The 19,367-nt window shown below is 37.3% G+C and overlaps 1 protein-coding gene across 1 annotated transcript; it reads right to left on the bottom strand.

Moving 5' to 3' along the window:
- Window positions 1-1,510: 1,510 nt before the first annotated feature.
- LOC147509550 (uncharacterized) lies at window positions 1,511-1,849 on the bottom strand. Its single transcript, XM_086597847.1, has one exon. The coding sequence runs from the start codon at window positions 1,847-1,849 to the stop codon at window positions 1,511-1,513; it is 339 nt and encodes a 112-aa protein (XP_086453973.1).
- Between the last annotated feature and the right edge of the window lie 17,518 nt (window positions 1,850-19,367).

The raw sequence follows: 19,367 nt of genomic DNA, 5'->3' as shown, positions 1-19,367 counted from the left end.
ACTAACCCTTTCTTCTTGTTTTCTGACTTGAATACTAGTATCTCAGTAATTTAGAATGAACTTATGCATGATGCCTCCTCATCCTCTGAAGAAGATACCGATGATGGCATGCCTCCCGTTCATTTTCCTTTTTTACCTGTGCCCATTTTAGGTGAATGTTCTATTCAGCCTTCAACCATCCTAGCCAGTCCAACCACACAGTTAGGTCCAGGAGTTCTTGATGCTGGTGCAGCAGCAAGTACTGATGTTAAACTGAAGTTTGATTCTACCCCTGCTCAACATGCTAAGTAAAGACTTAGCTATTCAGTTCATGATTTAGAAAACATTTATTTTGAAACAATTTTTCTATAGGTATGTAATATTGAGATATGTTGCTCACATACTATGTATATTCTACCCCTGATGCCCCCAAAGTTCATTTAGAACAATAATAGGTGACCCTTATAGGCTAAACAGGTTAAAATGAGGCATAACCAGAATCTGATAAGGATTTCATGGGAGCCATTCAAGTTTAATCATAACTAAAAGTTCGATCGTAATAAAGAAACATGGCGCAGAGGAGCCATGTGTCTATGTAAAGGTAATTAGGTGCCTTGAGCACAACACTGTGTTTAATAACGATAGATCTTGTTTATTTAAAAAATAAATAGGTTATGCAGTACCTTCTCGCTTTTCATCCAGGAGATCAATTTCTCTACATAACAATTCCTCATTGTCTAGGGTGTGCACCACGTTTGACTTCTGAGTGAGAGCTATCAGTTCGGGAGGTATGACAACTCCAGTTCTGTAGGTCAGTGAAAATGGGGACTTACCAGTCGATCGTCTGGGGATGGTTCGGTATATATGCCCATAGGACCTTAGGTAGTTCCTCAACCTATAAACCCTTTGTGTCATCTAATTTGCACTTCATGTTATCCAAAATAATCCTATTGGAAGCCTCAGCCTGGCCATTGCCTTATGGATACCTTGGAGTTGAGAAAAGATGTGTGATATGTAATTCTTCACAGAGTTCAGCGACCAATCCGCCAGTGAACTGTTGGCCATTATCTGAGATGATGACTTTGGGTATGCCAAATCTATAGACAATGTTGTTCCAAATGAACTTTCTGATGTTTTGTTCTTGAATGAAGACAAGGGGAACTGCTTCTATCCACTTGGTGACATAGTCCGTCGTGACCAGTAAGAATCTAACATTGCCGAGAGCAGTTGGCAAGGGTCCCATAATGTCAGTTTCCCATTGTGCAAATGGCCATGGGCTGGCCAATGGGTGCAGCTCTATTGCTGGAGCATGAATAAGCGGAGCATGTCGCTGACACTTTTCATATTTGTAGGCAAAAACTTGTGCATCTTTTTGCACGTAAGGCTAAAAGTACCCTTACCTTAGGATCTTGAGAGCGAGTGTTCTGCCCCCGGCGTGGCTTGTACAAATTCCTTCATGAACCTCTCGCATGACCTATTCAGTGAGGTTTGGGGAGAGACATCGGAGATGAGATCCCAAGAAGGACTTATTTTAAAGATCATCTCTAATGAGGGTGAATCTTGGTACCTTTGCAGGTAGACGACTTGTTGTGTTCTTATCCTCTGGGAGTGTCCCGTCCTTGAGGTAAAACTTGTATGGATCCATCCAAATTGGTGTGGTGGCTGGAATAACACAAACTATTGTAAAAGTAGGTACTTGGATGCTAGGTTTGTCCGGGAAATGGATGGAGTGAGACTCGTTATTGCCCAACATTGAGGCAACATATGCCAAAGCATCTGCGTGTTGATTTTCTGATCGAGGTAGCTGATAAAACTGAATATTCTCAAACTTGCTCTGAAAACCCCTTACCAGTTCCAGGTATTTAGCCATTCGTTCATCCCTGGCCTCGTAACCTCCATCAACTTAAAACACAACCAACTGTGAGTCACTAAAAACTGTGAGATGTGTTAAACCTAGGTCGAGAGCCATTATGAAGCCAGCTAGTGTCGCCTTATACTCTGCTTCATTGTTAGAGGCATTCCAACCTAACTGGATGGATTTCTCTAGTCGTATATTATCATGAGTAACTAACACAGCTCTAACTCCTGCACCTATGTGATTCGAAGATCAATCCACAAGCAGTCGCCACCCGGAGCACAGCTCCCAAGGGTCTGGACGGGTATTCGGGGATTCAAGTAAGCTGTGATCATCTAAACTGGGGATTGTTGAGTCGTACCCAGTGTAGGTAATTGGTAAATCTCCCAAGAATTCTGCTAGTGCCTGACCCTTCTCTGAGATTCGTGGGACGTAGATAATATCATACTCTGACAGTGGCACGAACCATTTGGCCAACCTTCCTGACCTGTTCGGCCTCTCCAGAACTGGTCGTAAATGGTATTCTGTGATTACTCTAATAGTGTGGGACTGGAAGTATGGTCATAACTTCTGTGCCGCAAAAACAAAGGCTAAAGTAACTCTTTCGAGTTTAGGGTACCTTGTTTCTACTGGTAAGAGCGTTCGACTCAAGAAATAGACAGGTTTTTCAACCTTCTTTTCATCCACGTGTATCAGTACAAAACTGATACCGTAGTTAGATGAAGAGAGATAAAGACCCAAAACTTCTCTCTCAACTGGTTTGGAAAGGATTAGTGGTGCCCCCAGGTACATTTTGAGTTGATCGAATGCTTTTTGGCATTCTTCCGTCCATGCAAATGAGGTATTTTTTCACAGTAACTGAAATAGAGGTTTGCACGTATCTAAACTCTTAGAGATGAACCTGTTCAAAGTTGCTAACCTGCCTGTAACCTTTTGAACCTCTTTCATGTTTTTAGGTGAAGGCATTCCTAGGAGTGCCCAAATCTGATCTGGGTTTGCTTCTATTCCTCACTTAGTAACCAGATATCCTAAAAACTTTCCTGATGAGACAGCGAAAGTGCACATTTCACTGGGTTGAGTTTCATGCGATACTCTCAGAGAATGTCAAATGCACGTTCCAGGCGGGAGAGATGATCTCATCGTCTTAGGCTTTTGATCAAGAGATCGTCTACATATATCTCCATAATGTCGCCTATCAATCCCTCAAACATTTTGTTTACCAAATGTTGGTATGTGGCTCCCGCATTTTTTAGTCCGAACGGCATGACCTGATAACAGTACAAGCCATCCTCGGTTGTAAAACTAGCATGCTTGTAGTCTTCCTCATGCAATAGGATTTGGTTGTAGCTAGATGACCCATCTGTGAAAGATAACAATTCATGTCCAGCCATCACATCCACCAATTTGTCAATCTATGGCAGAGGGTAACTGTCTTTTAGACACACGTGGTTCAGATCTGTGAAGTCTATATAGATTCTCCATGACCCATTCTTCTTACGTACTGGTACAATATTAGAAATCCATGTGGGGAAATTGATTTCCCTGATAAAATTAACTGCCTTTAGCTTTTTAACTTCGGCTTTTACTGATTTGGATCTGTCAGCACCAATTTTTTTTTGTTTATGTTTGACTACTACTGCATCATCGTGGACATTGAGCTGGTGGCATGCCACATAGGGGTCCATTCCTGGCATTTCTTCGAATGACCAAGCAAACATGTCTTTGTGCTCTCAGAGGAAGTGTATTATAGCCTAGCGCTCTTCATAACTCAGTAAGGTGCCGATGAAAGTGGTTTTGGGTGACCTTCCTCCCACAATTTCCACTTCCTCTAACGGCTTTAGTGAGGGGGATACTCCCTCTCTCTTGGGACCAAGTCCGGGAGAGGGGGATCCAACTGTAATTGCTATTTGGCAAGTTGCCCCACCTCTATTGATTCAAAAGGGAGTGCGGACTGCTTTGTCGCCAGAGCGTAGCATGTTTTGGCAACCACCTGATCTCCTCTGATTGTCTCAATTTTCCCATTATGTGGGAATTTTAGACACTGGTGATAGGTGCTGGGAACAGCGCGGAGTCTGTGCAGCCAGGTCCTGCCAAAGATCATATGATAAGGTGTGTTAGCTTTTCCCACAACAAAATTTATGATGAAGGTTATCAGACTAGTAGCTACGGGTAGTTGGACCTCCCTAATTGTTAGAGATTTGTCTCCACTGAATCCATACAGGTTGGAGTTTGTGGCGACCATCTAAGAGTTAGGAATCTGCAGTTTTTTGAATGCATCATAGTATAACACATCTGCTAAACTTCTTGGATCAACCAATATGCGATGCAAATCATAATCTCCAAAAGGAATTGTAAAACCGGTCGTCCCTCATGTGGACTCGGATATTGAGACAATCGGCCTCAGTGAAAAGGATGAGTGGATCTTTGTGGGGTAACGTGTCCACTTGAGCACAATCCGTAGTCAATTCGATGTTCATGATCCTCATTTGCTTGGCCACACGCATTTGGTATCGCGAACCCTTTTATGTGGCCTGCCCACTTCGCTTGCTTGCCTTTCCTAAAATCATGTTTATCTGGAGCCGGTCATTGAGTGGTCCAGTATACCTGGGGGATCCTGAACTGACGTGCTGATCTCTTCAGGTTGTACTATGTTCACCGCCCGTGTGCTACGAACTGCTTCAGATACCCTCTTTCAATCAGATCCTATAGTTCATTCTTTAGGGTCTTACAGGCTCTAGTACTGTGACCCTTACTCTTGTGGAACATGCAGTAGGTCCTCTGGTCTCTAGTACCCAGGGAGCCTGGCTTGAGTAGAGCTGGCCATTTGAGGTAGCTCTGGTTCTTGATCGAGTCCAGGACCTCATCTGGCATTTTGTTCGGAGGGGCAAAGTTTCTGTCCATCGAGGGAAGAGCTTCTTTAGCTCCTTCCACTCATGGCTTCTTTTGTGGTTTTCCATCTCCATTGTTGGCTACATTTTGGTATTGCCCTCTGGGGATTCATCCCTTTGATGGGGATTCAGCCCTTTGGCGACCACGATGACGGTCCCTATTTAGTTTTTGAGGTGAAGAGTTCCCGTTCCCCTCTCGAGGGACCACAGGGGTTGCCCGATTAGTCTTTTTTGCTTCTTGACGTCTATTCAGGACATCCTCCTCCCACCCTGCATGAGTTTCAACCCTGTCTAGGAGTTCCTCAAAATCATGGGGTGGTTTCCTGGAGAGGGACCCGAATAAGGCGTTGTTTTCATCTAACCCTTGTTTGAAAGCTATTATAGCAATCTGTTCATCATAGGACTCTATCTATATTGAAATTTCCATAAACCGTTGCATGTATGACCTCAATGCCTCTCCATCCTTTTTCTTAATGTTGAACAGTGCATCGATCCATTTTGGTTGGTGCTTGTTGCACGAGTACCTATCTATGAAGGTCCTAAACAGTTCTTCTGAGGACCTGATCTGCCAATCAGGTAACCTGTGATACCACTGTAGCGTGGATCCAGACAAGGAAGCTTTGAACTCTTGACACATGACATAGTCATACCTTTCATATTGTCCCATGGTGGCACGATATCTGAATACGTGATCCACCGGATCTAACTTGCCATTGAAGATACTAAAACTCGGTTGTCTATAACCATAGGGATAGGACTTTCTCATTACTCGTGAAACGAAAGGAGATTTGCCTACTCCCATTATAGCGGATTGAACAAGGGAGTCTTGTGTTTTTCCTCCTTTACCGGTCATCCTATGCATCTGACGGATCAGGTCGTTTTTCTCAGTCTCCCATGTGCTTTCTTTGGTAGTAAGACTCTTATTCTAGATTCTTTTTCGGTGTCGGGGTTGACATCACGTTCCTGGTCAGTTGACTCTGATTCTGATGTTGTATCTGAGTTCTCATCCTAATTACTGTACTCTGATTTTGATGGTTCGCACCGAACTGGATCCCCACGTCTTGGGTTCTTAGCTCGACCGCCCTCTAGAAGGTCGTCTCCATCAAGATCGATGAGTGGCTCCTTCCTTGTATCAGATTGATACAAATACCTCAGCAGTTATACCTCTCGCTCGAGGTTGTTTCTTTGGTGTTCCAAAGGTTGTACCACCTAACTTGCCTGAACAGACTCTGGGTTGGTAAGAAAAGCATTCTCACCATTTTGGCGCTCTCTTTTAACGTTATTTCCAGGGCCTACACTGGGAGCAACTGGTCCATCGGTGCTGGTTACCTATCCTTGAAGGGGATTATTCATATCATGGTGATCGACATTCTCCCCACTTTCAGGCATCTCGTGCTCTTCTTCTCTGACGGCGATGCTGCGGGTGGTAGCACCACCCTTTGTTTTCTTTGCTCCTGCCATCACAACAATAAGAGTTTTTAAACGAAATCAGTTGTTCAAAATGAATATTTACCTGCTATCATCCCCACAAACGGTGCCAAAAGATATAGGGGATTTTCTAAGTATCCCCTAATCTTCCTCTATGCCTTGTGATTATGAACCTCTTTATTAGCTGCATACATATCTCCTTGTTTATTTAGAAGAATTAAACCTTCTTTTGTGTAGTTCCTAAGAGCGAATTCCTATGGTTTATATAGGAAGAGCTTTGAGAGTCCTAGGGTTAGGGTTAACCTCACCGCTTGCGAGTTCCCTTCCATCTTTAGACTCTGCCTTCCTATTAGGAATCCTTTCCTTATAGAAGTTTAAATCTATACCATATCTTATTAGAGATAGGTTTCCTTGTTGATCATAATATCCCATCATATAAGGGAAGATTATATTTAAAAGGTAACTCTTAAGATTTGTCATTATGATTCCTTCCTTATCATCAAATATTGCCCTCTTCAGTTTCCTTCTGTTCAGAAATTGTCCATATCAATTCCTAACGACTTGGAGAACTCTTGCGCTTATAGGCGATTAGTCACGTGTCTGGAAAATGCTTACTAAACACTCATGATAAACACGAGATCACTTATTCATAGAACTGATCCGGTGGCTCTCGTCTCATTCTGGACATCTATAGTCTTGGGTCATTTCCCTCCCATGTGTCATTTAGTTAATGACGGGAAATCCCCCTACAATCGAGATCATGTGAAAAACCACCACCCAACCATCACCATCCCAAATTTACACCTCTTGAAATCCAACCTCCAATAATAAAAAATTCACCAATTTCTAAGGACTTCACCACAAAACCATTTCAAAGAAATTTCAAATTCGCACTTAAGCCAATTGCCTTTGAGATGATTCATAATTTTCTAAACCTTCCCAATAAAGAGACTTTGCCCAATATAGAATCACAAGAGTCCATCATTTCAGTAGTTGAGAAACCTGGTATGTCCTATTCCTCATCATCTGAGGTTCATGAAGGACATCTATCACCAACCTCTCACTATTTTGGACAATTCAAACATGATGGGCTATTGCATAAGTTCCATGATGGGTTACACGAATATTTTCTTATCATTCGACATCTTACACTCCAAATACATCATTTGATTCTGTTTGGGGGTGTATGCTTTTATATGTTTTTCTATAAAGATCCCCAACTGTTTAGGCTATTAGTATATAGTTAGCAACATATCATCTATCTTATGCATAGTCTTGGAGAATCTGACTTAAAACGACACCACATATAGTCTTGAATATCAGACTATAAAAGATTAATGTCATGTTTTCTTGATGCATTCCATGGGAGTGCATCCTTAAGGTAACCGGACCTCTCCACTTATAGGGTGTGGTGGTAAGTGCGAGAGCCTTGAGTCCACAGTATATCTTGCGATTCCACGTTTACACTTTTACTGTCGTTGAGAGTAGTGTACCCCTATGGAGCAAGTATACAATTTTTCTTTTCTTTATTTTACATTTCTTTGTCAAAATAGTTGTTTTTCTCCATTCTTACTATGAAAGGTTTTCAATACATCAATAGTTATGTGATTTTTCCAAAAACAAAATGGGCAATGGATTCCACATAGACCAACCCATAGAAGTACGCAATCTCATTCTTCTAATGGAGGTTTGAAGATCAGTTATATGTTACTAAGGGTCACCCATATCACAATGCACTTTTTGTCCTAGCTTAAACCACATAGATACCAATTGTCCCTTGCTCAACAACATATCATTACTTCAAACACCAAATACATTCAGACAAGGACAATGTACTTACAATAATTAGAACAGAGCATTGGTTCCCATCCCATTTTAACCAGAACTACCAAAATCCACCAAGAAGACGTAGTTCCACCACCTACTAGTGTCCAATCAGCTAAACCCTTCCATTATGTCTTGCGCAGTAAATCCCCCAACACACATAACTGAAGCCACAGTCTGACTGGATTCGGTTCAATAAAAAGCTGACACGAAAGTTGCTTGAGATTACCTGTTATGATTTGTTTTCAAAAGCTTAGCTTTTAGAATCACAACTTTTTGAGTACGAGTATCTTAAAACATCTCTCCATAATTTTCAAAACTAGAGGATAGAAAAATTAAAATTATACGCCCCGGAGTAACCAAAATGATACCAGATCAACATATAATTTTATCTTCTTGTCAAAACCTCTATATGGTTAGAGATACCATTAGATTGAGAAAAACATTTGTTCTTAACAAAAAAATAATAATAATAATAATAAATAAATAAATAAACACACACACAAACACACACACATTTCATGTGTCTGTATAGATAGTTGTTTACATAGTTTTTAGTGTAATCATAATCATGCATGCATGTTAGATTTTCTACATCATATATATTTTCAAAAATACAAAAACCCAAAAAGATTTCATAGTAGAATAAATATCCATAGTATAATAAACCATGTATTTCTCGTTCTATATCAAACAACCCATGACCGAAACTTATTTGGGGGTGGCGTATTTTCATCATGAAGAATAGAATACAGGTGCATCGCCGTTTTTGCTCATGTTTCTATGGTAATCTTTTTCCTTATCTCTTCATACTTTAAGGACAAAACATAGTTCTATTTGGGGGGTATAGTAACATTTTGCAAAAACTAGTCATTTTCTATATAGTAGATATAATAGTTTATTTCTTCTTTTCTGAAAAAAAAAAATTTCGAAAAAAGACCAAAACCATTTTTTTTATTTAGTATTAAAAAGTCTTGTTTCCTTTTTCTATGATGAATAAAAAGTTTAAAAGTCTCATTATAGCAATAGAGTAAGGATTCGTTCTTCGTACTTAGACTAATATAATGCAAATAGTTTCGCATCTTTTTCATGAATGACATGCATCAAAGATTTGTTTGTTTATAGCAGTTGAATTTCTCAAGCCAAGGTTAGAACAATTAAGTTTCATATCTTGTGAGAATCTAGCCAAAAGCCTCATTTGAATGATTATTGAGTGATGACATAAAGAATGTCCTAAAATAAAGACCACACGCCCATTTGCTTGATCACCACGACATATCATATGAAAGAATTTAGGCCCATTTTGGATCGATATAGCCAAATAAACGATAAAAACGTAAAAGACAGTTTTTCCTCTAATTAACCTTCTTGAGCCTTCACCCTTTTCTAAAACCTTTTTATTCTTCACCAAAAATTTCTAACCCGTTACAACACACAATAAAAAGCTTACCCAGCTGACAAGTTGAGAACTGGATGGATATCAAAAAAAGAGAAGAGAAGACCTTGTCCAAAAATAGAACAATTATTTGCTTCAAAAAAGAAAATAAAAGAAAGAGAAGAAAAGAAAAACCCATCAAAAATCAAAACTCCAAAAAAAATCAAGGAGTCAAAAATCAAATCTCCCAAAAGTCAAAATCAAAAGGAGACAATATCAAAAACAAAAAGAAACAAAAGCAAAGTTATAACTCCCAAAAATTCAAAATCATATGGAGTCACAAAGCCAAAGGGCTGGCTAAAAGAATGTATCACAATTTGGAAGCAAAAGAACAAAACGAGGTTCTTCTCTGGTTACAAGTATCTTGAAGACCCAATTTCTCAACTTCTCATATTTTGTTTTTCCCTTCATTTTTCTTTCTAAACCATCACCCTAGCCCCGTAACTCCTAATAAAAGACATCTAGCTCGATTAAGAGTAGGATGGTATGATAGTAAGTGGCAAGTGTGATCAATCGACCCTGGCTTCTTTAGATGTTATTTGAGTATGCGATGAATATAAGTGTCCGCTGCACTTAAGAGAACGAACCTTGAGTGAATATATCAGAGAGTTGTGATTGCAACACACCCTTGTGAGAACCCACCTTAAGGACGCTCTCTGACAAGATAATTAAAGTAATATGCAAAAACAGTAATTCTAATATGCTAAAATCATTCTGATCAAAATATAATGCTCTCTAAATCATGTGATAAAGGGAGAGTAATCGTGTTCTCCACTCTTGCTTGCACGTACTTGTAACGAATCTAGACTAGTCAAACTATTAACTAATGAGAGAGTAATAATGATATGAAAATAGTAAATAATAGATTGAAAACAGTAGATTTAAAGGTTAGAAAGATAATTAGAGAAGACTTAATCCACCACGCAATTCTATTGACTATTAGTTAGTATCGAATCGCTTGTGTTAATCCTTAGTGAACACCAAGTCCTCTTGGATCAAGGCTTCACTAGCATGAGAATTTAGCTTCACCACAAATCTCTTTGGTGGTAGCTCTAAACTCCAGTTCTCCATTATGAACTATATCTCTAGACACTCATACCGAAGAACTTGAAGTTCTTATTTGCAAAACAATAAATATTAATGATTAATCATCCTCACATGGCTTCATAAACCTCCTCTAATGGAGGTTTAGCCTTGTATCATTGGAATCATATTAACTAAAGATTAAATAGAAGTCATAATTTAAAGAACAATAATTGAAAGTAAACTAAAGCTTTTATTGATGGGAATTAATGGAGGCTACAAACTAACAGTATTATAATCCTAAACTAAACTACAACTACACTAAACTAATTAGAGACTAAGGGGAGGAAAGAGGGAAAGTTTTTAGCCTTAATTCTCTTTATATACGAGAGGGTTAGGGTTATATTTTCGTGCATGGGTCCAAAAGGGGGACTTTAGGCCTCTAATGTGAGCCCAAAGTCCATTAGGTTAAGTTTAAAAGGGAAAATTCTACTGGAAATTACTTTAGTACCATTTTCATCCACTTTTAGAGTTTTGATTGGGGCAAAGTCGGGTCCATTGATAGCTTTTTCCGAGCCGGTCCTTTTGACATAAAGTAGGCCCAATTCCGAGGTCTGAGTCCAAAGATACGCCCATTTGAAGTTTTATTGACTTTTCTGTTCTTTTTCTACCTGAATTGACTTTGACTTCCCAGCTTTGACTGGGCTTGAAAAAGGCTTTTCTTTATGATTCTTGGGTTTTAAACTTAGAAATTCCTCGGCAATCATCTTGACTCGTTTTCCATGCAAAATGACATCTTTAAGCACATAAACAGCTTCAAAACCTGAAATACACAAAAAAATGTAAACAATACTAACTCTTATTTATTATAAACATAATTGGCCTAAATATAACACTATTAAGGAGTTTAAACTACACTATTAAGGTTCCTTTGGAAAGGTGGAGGGCGGGGAACACTCGTGATGGAAGGTGAATGACTGACAAGATGATGTGAGGCGGGTGAATGGTGCTCAATTAGTGTTCTCAATTCTAGATCATTAGAGGTCTTTAGATATGCAAGACAGTCCTTAATACGTGGGTCAGAAGAATCACTGGGATAGAGGGTGAAAAATTCTTCTTCCATCATGGCGTCAAAGGATGAATGGATGTTAATAGGAAGGGACTCACGAGGTGGCAAAGAAGGGTTGCAAAATAGTTGAAGGAAATCATCCTTGATTTCATCTATGTTCAGGGAGTCAAAATTATGATCTTTATCTTCTTCCCTAAGAGGGGTATCAACTAGGGTGGAGACTAAGGCGTCGACTGTACTAATGTGAGAGAAAAAACTATCAATGGACTTCAATTCTCCTTCTATAGGCAAACCTAGTTGTCCCTGCTTGAGTCTAAACATGTTAACCTCCACAGACAGATTTCCAAAAGAAATAGTCATTGATCTATCCTGACAATTTATTTGGTCGTTGGCGGTTGCCAAGAAAGGATGCCCTAAGATGATGGGAATAGAATCATGAGCAACTTTGTTGTCAAGAATAACAAAATCAACCATGAAGTAAAAATCCTAAACTTTAACTAGAATGTTTTAAACTACGCCTTTGGGATACTTAATAGAACGATCGGCTAACTACAAAGTCATTTTGGTTGGTTTAAGTTGATGGAAACCTAATTGTTTATATAAATAAAAAGGGAGTAAGTTAACACTCGCCCCTGGGTCTAATAGTGCAGTTGTTATGAAGTTATCGCCTAAGGTGCATTGTACAGTTGGACGACCAGGGTCATTGTACTTAACAATTCTGTTATGTTCAGATAAAGAGGGATATTGTTCAATTAAAAATGCTTCATGGGGTATGTTAGTTTTCCTCTTCATGGTGCACAACTCTTTTAAAAACTTAGCGTGTCCAGGTAGACTTTTTATAGCATCTAGAAAAGGTAAGTTTGTAGTCAGATTTTTAAACACTTCCCTAATCTCATCAAAATTTTCGTCCTTTTTAGACAAAACTAGTTATTTGGGGAAACGGTGGTTTTTCTCTATACTTAGCATATGGGTCAACATAAGTATTAGCCTTCTTTTTATCTTTTGTCATTTTCCAACAAGGTTTCCATATTGGAACCTCTACAGGTGTAGGATCATCAATTTATATTATGAGGTCTTGTAAGGTTTTCCCTTTTGGTTGTGGTTTAATTGGTACTTCTACAATTGTAGGGTCTTCAGTTTCTATGATAGTATTTGGTATGGTTTCATGCTTAGTTTGCGGGCGATCTTTAGGTATAGTCACTTGGTTATCAACTACTTTACCCGAACGAAGGGTAGTAACTGCTTGTAAGTCCCCTTGGTTTATATTACCATTACATTGAATATTGTTTACTTCGAAGGCAGTGTTTGTTGACTTAATTAGGATTAGGCATTATTTGACCTAGAAACACGCTTTGTTGGTTATTATTTTGGTTAGGAGCCAGCTCAAGTACCTTTTGGTACAAAGACTGCATCATTTGCATCGTTTGTTGTAGCATGTTAGAGTTTTGATCATGTTGATCTTTCATAAATCTGGAGTTTTGTTCATTTTGTTTCTTCATCAAGTTGGAGTTTTGTTGCATAATTTGATTTTGATGTTGCAGCAAAGTTAATACTATGTCCTCTGTAGACGGTTTAACTGGTGGAGTGACTGGAACTAAGGCTTGGTGCGTGGTCATGTCTTGATGTTGATCGTTATGGGTCACAGGCACTAAACCTTTGTTCTTGTCACCTAATTCAAATTGTCCTAGATGTTAGTTAAATTGCTGGAAGTTTGTAGTGGGCCTAATATTTTGATAATTAATAACTGGGGTGGTAGTTTGTTGTTGTTGACTGTAGTTAGTGTTTTACATCCATTTTGTGTTAGGGTTGGTGAAAGCGTAATTATCTACGGGTTGTGTTGGCGGTGAACCGAAGAGTAAGGGACTAAAGGAATTGGTATGGTTGGGATTAAAACATACATTACATGGAGGGGAGTTGATGTTCATGACTAGAGTGGGTATCGCTTCTTGTTTATGCACAGAGAGGGCATCGACCTTTTTAGTAAGGGATTCAATAAGAGTTTAAGTTCATGGTTAGGTTTTGCCTTAGACATACTGGTTCCCTTAACTGTTAAAGAAAAAGTATTGGAGCGGGAGTAATCGTTACCTCCCTAGTTGTTGCTTTTCTTGGATTGAGTATCTAGAAAGTTATAAGCATCTATGGCTCTTTTACTTAAGAAATTACCTCCATTCATGATATCTAAAGTTTCCTTATGATGTTGGGATAAGCCTTTGAAGAAGACACGAACTAATGTGTCTTTACCAAGATTATGATGGGGACATTCTACTATAAGATCAGTGAAACGATTCCAAGCCTCAAAAAAAGATTCTTGAGGCTTTTGGCGAAAGAAATGAATATGTGATAGCATCTCATCAGTCTTCTGTAGTGGGTAAAATTGTTCCATAAATAATTCAAGTAATTTTTCTTATGTGTCGACAGAGTTTGGCTTTTGTGCTGTTAGCCAAGCTGTTGCTTTGTCAGCTAAGGTGAAAGGAAACACCCTTAGCTTTATTTGTTCAGGTCTTACGTTAGGATGATGAAATGTAGTAATTACTTGTTGTATTATAACATCCATATTTTTTCTTCCTATTTATTAGTGCCTAGAAATAAAATATTAAGATAATGATAATGATAAATATAAAAAGAGAAAAACTTGGAAGTGGGATAAGTATAGTTACCAAAATTAAGGGGTGGGGTTTTGGGGGTTTTGGTTTTACCAAACCCTCGTTCTTGTTTTTGGGGGAGTTTTTTTTAAAGAAAAAGAGAAAACAAAAAGAGGAGAGAGAGAGAGAGAGAGAGAGAGAGAGAGGACAACCTTCATATATGCGCAATGGTGTGACTTTCGGTTTCGTTTCTTTTTGTTGGTTTTCGCTTTTCCGGTCGATTCGCAAGTGAGTAGCCTAAATCATATATATATATATATATATATATATATATATATATATATATATATATATATATATATATATATAATTGATTATCATGTGGTTTATAATAGTTGTGTATTGATTTAATTGTTAGAACTTTGAAGTCATAAATTTTTTAATTGAACAACGACGTATTTGGTATACTGAGTTACAGACGCCAAGGTTTATTTATTTGTGGAATATAGGTTTCATGGGCTTTGTTTATTTGCTCTATGGGAATCTGGTGAAGTAAAGTGCATGGCTTGAAGTGTCTATATATTCATGTTAGAAGCTTATAGATGCGAACTTTGAAGGTTGAAGTGCTTAATTTATATATATAAAGGTTTTTTTCCCCCCAAATTAAGTTGGGGTTAGGCTGACCCCACCAGATAATAAAAACTAAGATTTTCTTACATAGATTCTCCTTCTCATATCCTCATTTACAATATTGTGAAGATCATGATCAATAAGAGGAACAAAATGAAGAGTTGAGAAATTAACATGCTGATCAAGACTAGCAAGATAGTCCGCAGCTCTATTCACCTCTCTATATATATAAAGGTTGTTTATAGCTACAGGTGTGAACTTTACAGATTACTACTTTAACTAGTGTTATTAGGTTATAAGCGGAAATGTTTATTTGCCATGCATGAGATAGTTATAGGTACAAGCGTATAGAATATTTTTAGATCCGACTTTGATTAACAATACGCACTCAATAATAAGCGAAATGTTTGGCTGTTATACATGAAAATATTTCTCCCTGTTCAATGATTTAATATAGTGTTGTCTTATTTGACTTGACACACAAGATGATATCTAACATCTGGAAAGTGATGATTATGTGTGCTTAAAATACACTGCCGACTATTTATTTATCTTTCTTGTGCACGTGAATGTTTATAAGAAATAAACCATGACATGGGATTCCAATGTATTGGTATTTTAGATGAGTTTTGATTACTTAGATGGATGGTACAAGGCTAAGTCATCACACTTTAGTAATGCATTAGTTTAACCTTATTTTAGTTTTGAACTTATCTATTACCTTTGCTTTTGTATATAGATCCTAGATGAGCATGACCCTTCCTATTAAATCATATGAGGTCTCAAATCGTATATATCTAATACTAATAACGGATGTATAAGTTATTACATGGGTGTCTATGTTGTTGCAAAATTTGGTGTTGTTTGGTCCTATTCAAGTCATGAATTTTGTCTGATTTAGAGATGAATTTCAGTGTGTTTAGAGATTGATTTTGGTTTTCTTTAATGCACGTTAAGTAAGTGTTATCCGCTCTCTTTCAAACTCAAAAAGCCTCATAGCATTTCATTTTATGTAGAAGGAGTTACACCCTTTGGAAGTTGGCACGCCAAAATTTTCTGATCAAGAGAATCCGGTCTCAGGTCCGGTTTGGAATCGAGTTCAGATTCCACCTAGTTAGGTTCAGATTCAAACTATCTCCAAAACATGAAAAAGTGATTTTTCTGAGTCTTCTTTCCAACCCAATTGGCTTCGATACATTCCGAGGTCTGTGGGGATAGATATAAGGTCTGGAAGTTTGGTTGACAGAAAATAGTGCGTCAGAAATAAGTTTCTGCGCACTGTGTTCAAGTGCAGTTTTAAAATAGTTAGGGTGAGAGTTAGAATTTTTATAAAACATAAGAAAGTAAGTTCTGAAAGTTTGCTTTCTATTCCAATAGGCCTCATTGCATTCCAAGGCTAGTGGAATTAATTATGATGTCTGGAAGTTTGACTTATAGAAACCAGTGCGTCAGAAATCAGTTTCTGGGCAATGTGTTCGAGCCTAGTTTTAGCACATTTAGAATGAGATTGAGTATTTTTATAAAACATAAAAAAATAATTTCTATGTGTTATCTTTTAAAAACAAAAATCCTTGTAGCGTTTGGATACATGTGGAAAGAGTTGTGTCATTCGGAAGATAGTCCATCAGAAATCTAGTTGCTGAAAATTAGGATTTTTACCGTTTTCGACCTAAGTTTTCTTCTAGATGGGCTGAGGTTGGGACTTCGAGTTCTACATGAAAAAAGTAATTGTACATATCATAGTTTTCAAAAAATTATGTGGTGTATCATTTGGATGAATGTAGGAAAAACTATAGCATTGACAAGTTGGCTAGAAAACCTACCATGTTATCCTTTATGTGCATGAATCTATTTTGGGAAATATGTCTAGTAATGAACTAAGATTCTCTTAACTCTTCTTGAGTGTTTTATATAGTGTTTGTAGCCTACTTTTAGACTGTTGTTTTATTTGGAACCGACATAGTTCATAAGATCATTTTTTTTTAGAATCAAAAGTAGAGAAATATCCATTTGTGAGTTTTTGGATTTAAAGGTTCATAGTGTATATCTAGGTATGAAACTTTAAGTATATGATTGTGGGAGCATTTGAAACTTATTGTATGTGATTCTATATAGTATAAATTGTTGTTTTCTTTAAAGGTACATACAAGTATGTTGATATTTATTGGTTAAGAGCTACATAAGGCTTGACTCTAATCTTGAAAGATTAGATACGTAGACAGCCTTATGTACAGGTGCAGCCAATTTATTATCTATTATATATTAGTTTTTGTGATAACTATATGTGTATAATGTTAGTATTTAATTGTGTACGTGATTGTGGTTGTTTGAATTGTATTTGATTGATGACCATTCGTATAGCATTAAATGATATTTAAATATGTGATTGATTTGCATTGATGCGTAAAAATAACCTTCTGCACGTGTGATCAATTGTTGTGCATGATTTATGCTGGTACAATGATAAGTGAGCTGAGAATAATATTTTCAACAAATCGATCACACCTTTAGAACTCTCCACGCCTCAAGATTTGGTAATAATATATTATGACTTGAGATGTCATGTTGTAGGAAGGTATTCATTGAATGTGCCCTGAATGACTTGTTAGTATTATGATGGGTATTCCTTTAATGTGGTGGAAATGACCCAAGGTATTTATTGAATGTGCCATGAATGACCTGTTAGTGTATGATGGATATTCCTTGAATGTGGTGGGAATGACCCAAGGTATTCATTGAATTTGCCATGAATGACTTGAGATATTGAATGCCCATAAGAGGCTGTGATTATGCGAATGGAAAGCCCAGAGATTGATGTGACTCACAAGTTACAAGTTTGTAAGATGTAAATATATTCCCGAGGCTTATATCCCCGCTTTGGGACATATGTCTTGTAGTGGTACTTTCGGTGTGAGAGAGGCACACAGTATGTGTGATTTGGCAAATGTGTGAAGTGCAAATCGTAGAGTAGGAACCAAAGGTGGGGTCAAGAATAAGTGATTAATAAATAAGATACATTGTGAAATTTAATGAGCTAAAAAGTATGTGAACTTGTGTGATGTTATGGATGTGAAGTGTGACTGCTAAATAATATTAGTGAATGGTTGTGATCTTTTCTGTGATTGTAAAATGACTATAACTTAATATGTTATTATGAAAATATTAATGACTTGTGATAGTCTGAGATCTATGGTTATGCACGCAGAAACTTTATGACGTAATGATGTCATGTGAATGATTACTTTTGATATAGGGATTATGATAAGTGGTATTCCACCTAATATGTGGACTCTAACCAGGCTGTATCAATTAGACTTAAATGTCTTAAATGAGGTTTGATTATGAATGGAAATTTGACTGGTTGAGATAAATCATTTTATTGTGATGTCTAACTCTATTTTGCAGGAGGGTGGGATCTATTAATCTTTTATGCAGGGATGTAAATATCCTACCCTAAGATGACGTGTTTGCTTAAAGGTAAAGTGTATCAAACTCATATTTAATTAAGTTATCATATGTGCATTTAATAAGTGGAATGTAAGTGGTATTTATATTGTGAGTTATTTTGGAAAGTGGGAATGATGAGTACTGTTATATGAGATTTTTGGAATTGTATATTGGGGGTGAAATATTACTTGGGAAGAAACTACATGTTGTTTTGAGAAAACGGAAATAACTTGTCTTCCAAGTTGAAATGATTGAAATAGTATATTCCTTTATTTAAAATATTGAACATGTTGTTTTTATTTTAGTCCTTACTCATACCAAAGAAATTCAATTTGTCACCCATGTTTGCTTTGTTTTGCAATGTGGGTGTGTTCTTGGAAACATAGATGGTGGAGTGCAGTGGATGAGGACACGTGATTTGGATTTGCTTTTGGAGTCTTCCTCGGTTTAAGTTTTTCTAAAGTGTACGGTTTTGTTTTTGAGACAGATGTAATAGAGTTGGTTAGTTTTTTTTAATTTGTAGTTTAATAATGTGATTGAAGGATTGTTCCTTTTGGTTTTAAATTTGATCTCATATTTTAATATCGTGGTTGATAATATATTATAGGGTTTCGTTTCATCTTGGGTTTTCAGATGATTGAATAGGGTGATGATTGAGATAATTATATATTGGATAATTCCCTATTTTAAATTTTCTGGAAATTTGGGGTGTGACATGTATCCTACATAAGTGTTGACAAGGCTTCTCATGGTCTAAGCCATGGAAAACAGGTAGCAGATTAAATATATTAGGGGGGATTCTAAAATCTCCCGTAATATATGCAAGAATTATGCAGAACTCAAGTCTATCGTTTAAAGCCTTATAGAAATCAGAGAGGGGTCTCTTTGCTATTTTTTCACCCATTGCTACCAATGTAGTGTTGGTGGGTGTAAGTGGTATGTGTGTGGTGATAGGTGAAATTCTAGATAGGCAATTATTTCTGCGTCTACAATAAACTAGTATGGTAGGTTTATGCGTACCAGATCTTAATCTCATGCAAGTTTTAAATCTAATATGCAATTCCTAATGAGCATGCAAAAATTAGCCTGATTATTACTAGAAATAGAATCCTCTGACAGTAAATTCGAGGATGTATAGAGGTGTTACCTAGAGCGTCCTTGCTATGCGTATAAATAGCGTCTTCAACAACCTTGAAGCATCTATGTT

Source organism: Coptis chinensis, chromosome 3, assembly GCF_015680905.1.
Source record: "Coptis chinensis isolate HL-2020 chromosome 3, ASM1568090v1, whole genome shotgun sequence".
In the NCBI taxonomy this organism is placed as follows: domain Eukaryota; kingdom Viridiplantae; phylum Streptophyta; class Magnoliopsida; order Ranunculales; family Ranunculaceae; genus Coptis; species Coptis chinensis.
The sequence above is the reverse complement of the archived record's forward strand: the minus strand, read 5'-3'. Positions and strand labels throughout refer to the sequence as shown.

Coding starts and splice junctions, on each gene's coding strand:
- LOC147509550 (XM_086597847.1), bottom strand. CDS start 1,849: ATGGCTAAATACCTGGAACTGGTAAGGGGTTTTCAGAGCAAGTTTGAG.